Consider the following 6,833-nt stretch of genomic DNA (forward strand, 5'->3'; position numbering starts at 1 on the left):
GCAGTCACCTCATCTCGTCACCAGCAACCGTGAGATCTCAGCATATTCAATTTGGTTTCAGCAAAGTGGTGTGACGAAAAGATCAAGACTGTTCACCGCAACACAATTCAGCCATCTCGGCACAAGTGGGGTGGTAATGATTAATCAATCATCTCGTCATCTCATGACAATCATCCCGCCAAGGTTCTCGGTGAAGATGTGGAAGTAGGCAAGCCCCGTATAGCTCTCGGCGACCTCGGACACTTCTTCACACCAAAGAGGCCTTGATCTCGTTAAGCTTGGACCCCGGCAAAGGCGTTTTGTCAAAACGATCTCAGCATCTCGTTTGACGTCTACGCGTCTCTTTATCATCAAAGCTCGAGACTTCTTCACGGGATCATTCCATGAAGCCGGCACATTTCTCAAGATCATCATAGCCTGACGAACACACAAGCTAACAACTTGCTCGGCACACACGATCTCAACACGAGACTTCGGGTCGGCAATAGTGTAAACGTGTATTTTAAGAACGAGTTTAAATTGAACTCGCCTTTTATTAGGCACGAGTTTGCGGTCGACTTGCTTTTTGATAGACACGAGTTTACAAAAACTCATCTTTGGCTAGGCATGAGTTTACAGAAGCTCTCATTCCACTAGGTACGAGCTCTCAGTAAACTCGCCTCTACCTTAGCATGAGTCAAGTAAACTCGTCTTTCGCTAAGCACGAGTTTAAAGCAAACTCGCTTCTTACTAGGCACAAGTTCGAAATAAATTCGCCTAAACCGTCATAGGCATGAATGTGTCTAGTTCAGTGCCTAATAAACCATATTCGTAAACTTCGCAGAGATCGATTCCATCTCTCTCAACGATCTTGGGGGGACTTACTGTTGGGGGTGGATTTACATCCTCCCCCAAGACCCATTAGACAATGAGCTAGACCCATTTTACTATGAAACCCTAGCTTCTTCCTTGTATAAATAAAGAGACACATCTCTTTAGCAAATGATCTTCCCTTCTTCCATTTTAGACCTAGAACACATCTTACAAAGAGTTTATATCATTTTAGATTTACTTTACACTAGAAATCATTCTTGTAATATAATCTATGATCAATAAACTCTTTTTGATGTTCATTTCTCGTTTGGTTCTTTCAAGATTTCTCCTAAACCTCAAGAATGTAATCTTTTATTTTAGATTCATTATTTGATTGATTCCAACAAACACTACCAGCATAAACACCGTTTTTGGATCAAACAGAGACCCTGTAAATAGGCCTGGCTGTAAATAGGTCTGGGACTTATTATCCGAGATCCGGATTCGATCCGAGATCCGCTCCGGATCCGCTCCGAAAATAGGATATCCGGGGTGCCCGGATCCGAATCCGGATAGTAAAATCTTGGATCCGTGCAAACCGAATCCGGATCCGGATATTAAATCCACGGATCCGACGGATCCGGATCCGAATCCGGATAGTAAAATCTTGGATCCGTGCAAACCGAATCCGGATCCGGATATTAAATCCACGGATCCGACGGATCCGGATCCGAATCCGGATAGTAAAATCTTGGATCCGTGCAAACCGAATCCGGATCCGGATATTAAATCCACGGATCCGACGGATCCGGATCCGAATCCGGATAGTAAAATCTTGGATCCGTGCAAACCGAATCCGGATCCGGATATTAAATCCACGGATCCGACGGATCCGGATCCGAATCCGGATAGTAAAATCTTGGATCCGTGCAAACCGAATCCGGATCCGGATATTAAATCCACGGATCCGACGGATCCGGATCCGAATCCGGATAGTAAAATCTTGGATCCGTGCAAACCGAATCCGGATCCGGATATTAAATCCACGGATCCGACGGATCCGGATCCGAATCCGGATAGTAAAATCTTGGATCCGTGCAAACCGAATCCGGATCCGGATATTAAATCCACGGATCCGACGGATCCGGATCCGAATCCGGATAGTAAAATCTTGGATCCGTGCAAACCGAATCCGGATCCGGATATTAAATCCACGGATCCGACGGATCCGGATCCGAATCCGGATAGTAAAATCTTGGATCCGTGCAAACCGAATCCGGATCCGGATATTAAATCCACGGATCCGACGGATCCGGATCCGAATCCGGATACCCTAAATTTCCCGGATATCCGGATCCGTCCCAGGGCTACCTGTAAAGAACAAAACTGTTCAGCGAAGCAGAGTAAAGAGGGCAAGAATAAAAACTGTGAAAGGACACACAAAGTGGCCGCAAAAGTCAACCATAGCAGGCCTCGTACGTAATATAGCCGAAGTTGTGTTGCAAAAGGAAAAGAAAAAGGGCTCAATCACTTAAGAAATAAATATATGTTTCAAGGTGGAGAAGGGCGCTATCAGAACCAGTTCAGCGAATACTACCAATTGACTGTGAACCCAACTTATAAATTTCATCAGCTGCATAAGATGCTCTAGATGGGTATTGAACCTCAAACCACATCCTAGAACTACTTGAGACAACCGAGGCAAGTTTAAACTGTGAAAGTCACAAAGCGAATTCAGAGAAAAAATAGAGCAAGCTAGGAGCAGCCAATGGCAGTCCAAGATGCCAAAAGCTCAAATTAAGATGGCTCATTACTTGTACGCCAAGATGACCCCATTCTAAGAAAAAATGTTTTATTGTTTAAATGGGATCAACCCGCTGTATATATTAAAGAAAAACTTCTGAGCGGCAATATTTAGCGACGTTTCTCGTAGACGCTTCCCATGTTTGATCACGAACCGGGGGCCGCAACTCCCACGTCCTCAGTATGGCGAGCTTGTTAAGGAAATAGCCGTGGATAAAACGTAGCAAAGATTGCTACGAAATTGCTACAAATGTATTCATGGCACTTAATTGCTACATTTATTTTATCTTAGTCGGCCAGAAAAAAACAAAAAAAAAGATTGCCACGAACAGAATCGTAGCAAAGCCGTGGCTAGCCCACCGAAAAAAAAATCTCATCAATCCAATCCTGCACGTAAGGCAGTGATAAATACAAAAAACTGAAGCCACGAAAATTTTTTGTGGGCAATTTCATGGCAAGCTTTCTCAGTGCAATCACATCCGTCTGATTGGGCGCATAAAGATTCTAATATTTGCCACGAAAAGAATCGTAGCAAAACCGTAGCGATTTTAGTGGCATTTCGTAGCAAAAATTGTAGCAAATATCGTGGCAAATCATGGCAGAAACGTGGCAAGGTTTTTTCTATATAAGCACGCAAACACACGAGAGTTCTATCACATTGCAACAACCATAACAACAATCAAAACGTGATATCAAACCATTTTTCCGAAAAAAAAAAGAAAAAAAAGGAGAGATTTCAATGCCTTATTATTTTCAAAATCGAGAGTGGATGGATCGACACATTGATCCAGTTGATAATAATGTTTCGAGAGAGTTTAGCGAAGGTGTTGAAGTTTTTATCGCCTTTGCCTCGAGTCAAAATTATTTCATGGAGCGAAAAACCTTGCTATGTCCTTGTGTAAGTTGTGGAAACCGAAAGCAACGTGATGTAAGAACCGTATCTCGCCATTTTTACCGAGTCGGTTTCAAAAGTAATTATTATGTATGGTCAAGCCATAAATAAACCTACTATGACGTTGGAGAATCATCGACGAGAGGTAAATTTATGGGAGATGAAGCAAACTATGCAGACGGGCCATATGAAGAGAACATTCCTTGAGGAGACTTTGGGTCAACTGAAATACCAGAGAATTTGATGGAAGAATCCAATGAAGAGAAATATGATGAAAGAGTGTTTGAAGCTTTCGAAGCCGCTAATCAACCACTATATGATGGATGTGTTGAAGGTATTTATCAACTATACTTGGCATCTCGTTTAATGAAAGTAAAAACTGATCATAATTTGGCGGAGTCATGTATGGATGAGATATCACAAACTTTTAGAGATGTTTTGCCACAACCATGGAGCGATGGAGTTGAAGCATTTGATGTCTTGAAGAAGCAAAATTTTACGATGCGAGCGCACTAATGTGGACAATTAATGACTTTCCCGCTTACGGCATGATGTCCGGATGGATGACTCATGGCCATTTAGCTTGTCCATATTTTCTTGATGATACAAAGTCTTTTTGGTTGCAACATGGAAGGAAGCATTGCGGGTTTGACTGCCATAAAATGTTCTTGCCTAGGGAGCATCCTTACAGAAGAAATGTCCAAGCTTTTCGAAAGGGGCATACAGTAACTGAAGATCCTCCACCATGGTTGACGGGAGAAGAAATTCTCCGCGAAAGAATCAACAACATCGAAGGACTGAAAAAAACTGTCAATTGTGGAGGAAATGAACACGAGAAACCTGCGAGCACTATAAACGGCAACGGCAAAGACCACAATTGGGTGAAGAAAAGTATTTTGTGGGAGTTGCCTTATTGGGAAAACCTTCTTCTTCGCCACAACCTGGACTTCACGCACGTTGAGAAAAATTTCTTTGATAATCTTATCAACAAGGTGCTTAATGTTCCCGGGAAGACAAAAGATAATGCAAAGTCGAGGATGGATCTACCTGATTTGTGCAGACGGTCAGAGTTACATATGAAGGATGATGGAACGATGCCAGTCCCGATATTCCGGTTGTCGAAGGAGGAAAAAAAAGAATTTCTGCGATGGTTGAAAAATGATATAAAATTTCCAGATGGGTACGCTTCAAAGTTTAGTAGGTGCATAGACGAGACGAATAGCAAGATTTCAGGTCTGAAAATTCATGATTGTCACGTCATTATGCAGCGACTTCTCCCATTTACGTTAAAGAATTACTTCCAAAAAGTGTTCACATTGCCATTTCAGGTACATAATCTTAATAATTAGTTTGATATGTGTTATTATTGACTAACTCGTATTATTTTTTGTAGAGATAGCACTCTTCTTCCGGGATATCTCTGCGAAGATACTTAAGCACAAAGATGTTGCCATTTTGAAAGAAAACATTGCGGTGAAGCTTTGCAATTTAGAAGATTTTTCCACCGTCGTTCTTCGATGTTATGGAACATCTGGCCGTACATTTAGCAGACGAAGCTGCTTTAGGTGGTCCAGTGCAATATAGATGGATGTATCCTTTCGAGCGATACATGTACCATCTGAAAAAGAAAGTTAAAAATAAGGCACACATTGGAGGTTCCATCGTTGCACAATATGTGAATAAGGAAATATCTACCGCTTCTGCTAACTTCTTTGGTAATCCACAAGTGGTACCTGAGGTTCCACTTCCCGGAGAAGTTCGGTTTACATATCAATATCCAGATGTGCCTAACTTGTTTTATCACGAAGGTCGGGTTAGTGGAAAATCTGAAGAGAAATGGCAAACCGATGATGACTACACCGTCCTCCAGATTTTTCTGATGCTCAATTGTAATACATTCGAACCCTACGAAAGGTACTTCGATTATTTTTTTGTTATTGTTTCATGATATCTGAAGTTATAATCTCTTAAAAAAATCCACAGGATGTTCGAGGAGTTTATGATGGAGAGAAACCCATATATGTCTAGTAATGACCTACAAATACTAAAAGACCAACAATTTGCCGAATGGGTGAAAAACTATGTGAGTTTCTGATATTATTTGATTTATAATTTGAATGAAAATTATCAAAATTTAATTAACAGGTTATGCAAGCGAGTAACACATATGAGTTTCCGATGTGGATGTTGGATTTTGTACAAGGTCCGCAACGTAAGTATAAGTCTTGGCCGATTTACCATTCACGTGGCTACTGCTTCCACACACATAGCCATCGCCAAGATATGAAAACCCAACATTACGGCGTCCAAGTTCGTGGAACCACATATACTGACTATTACGGTTTGATCGAGGAGATAATGATGGTTGAGTATTTTGGTTCTGTTGGACTGAAGGCCATGGTTTTTAAATGTAAGTGGTTTGATACAACTGAAGGTCGGGGAATTCGAAAACATAAATCAGGAATCATTGATGTGTCTCCGCGCTGGCAGTATGAGAAATATGATCCATTTATCTTATCTGGTAATTGTGATCAAGTTTGTTTCATTCCTTATCCGCGGGTACGACATACATCAGCCAACGATTGGTGGGCATGTACAAAAGTTATGCCTAGAGGGGTTCGAGAAACGTCTGAGGATGCTCTTGTTGCGTTACAAGATGATAGTTGTTGCACAGAGCGTGATGTTGCGCATTGAGGCGTATGTTGTCGAAGATGATTCAGATTATGAATCCACGCCAATTGTTCCTCCTAATGACGAATACGTTTCAGAAGATGAATTAGACGAGGCTTGTACTGATTCGGATTCAGAATCTGATTCAAGTTCTTAGTAAGTTTCTCGTTTATGAAGTTTTTTTTTTAAATTGTAATATGAATAAGTAATCACTTAGTAATTTGTAGTTTATGAAGTTTAAAAAATTTGTAATATAAATAAGTAGTTTATGAAGTTTTTAAATTTGCAATGTATAATAAATTTATAATTTATGAAGTTTAAAATTTGGAAATATAAAATAACTAGATTTCTTAGTTTTAAAATGTTAATATATTTAAGTTTTTTTAGTTTCTTATATTCTTAAATTCTAATTAATAGTTTTGAGATTTCATAAAAAATACATTTTTTTCTAAAACCTAACTAAACCCTAAACCCTATCTATTCCCTAAACCTATTTCCCACCACATAAAAAACCCAAAAATTTTCCCTCCTAAACCCAAAACCCATTTCTCTCTAAACCCAAAATTTGCCCTCCAAACCAAAGCCCAATTTCTATACTTGCTAAATTTTCCCCCTCAACCAATTCATCACCTCTCTCTCTCTCTCTCTCTCTCTCTCTCTCTCTCTCTCTGTCTCT

The 6,833-nt window shown here is 40.4% G+C and overlaps 1 protein-coding gene across 1 annotated transcript; it reads left to right on the forward strand.

Annotated features, from left to right (window-relative positions):
• The first annotated feature begins 4,965 nt into the window (after nucleotides 1–4,965).
• Nucleotides 4,966–6,314, forward strand: LOC106330808. Its single transcript, XM_013769219.1, has 4 exons — nucleotides 4,966–5,401; nucleotides 5,471–5,570; nucleotides 5,633–5,887; nucleotides 6,024–6,314. The coding sequence occupies exons 1-4, from the start codon at nucleotides 5,010–5,012 to the stop codon at nucleotides 6,312–6,314; spliced, it is 1,038 nt and encodes a 345-aa protein (XP_013624673.1). The 5' UTR covers nucleotides 4,966–5,009.
• Nucleotides 6,315–6,833: the final 519 nt, after the last annotated feature.

This window comes from Brassica oleracea, chromosome C3 (assembly GCF_000695525.1).
Source record: "Brassica oleracea var. oleracea cultivar TO1000 chromosome C3, BOL, whole genome shotgun sequence".
In the NCBI taxonomy this organism is placed as follows: domain Eukaryota; kingdom Viridiplantae; phylum Streptophyta; class Magnoliopsida; order Brassicales; family Brassicaceae; genus Brassica; species Brassica oleracea.

Bases quoted from the DNA above. Each gene is read 5' to 3' on its own strand.
- LOC106330808 (XM_013769219.1), top strand. From the start codon at position 5,010: ATGGAACATCTGGCCGTACATTTAGCAGACGAAGCTGCTTTAGGTGGT. The intron at 5,571-5,632 runs GTGAGTTTCTGA...TTTAATTAACAG, and splicing joins CCGAATGGGTGAAAAACTAT to GTTATGCAAGCGAGTAACAC. The intron at 5,888-6,023 runs GTTTTTAAATGT...ATTGTGATCAAG, and splicing joins CTGTTGGACTGAAGGCCATG to TTTGTTTCATTCCTTATCCG.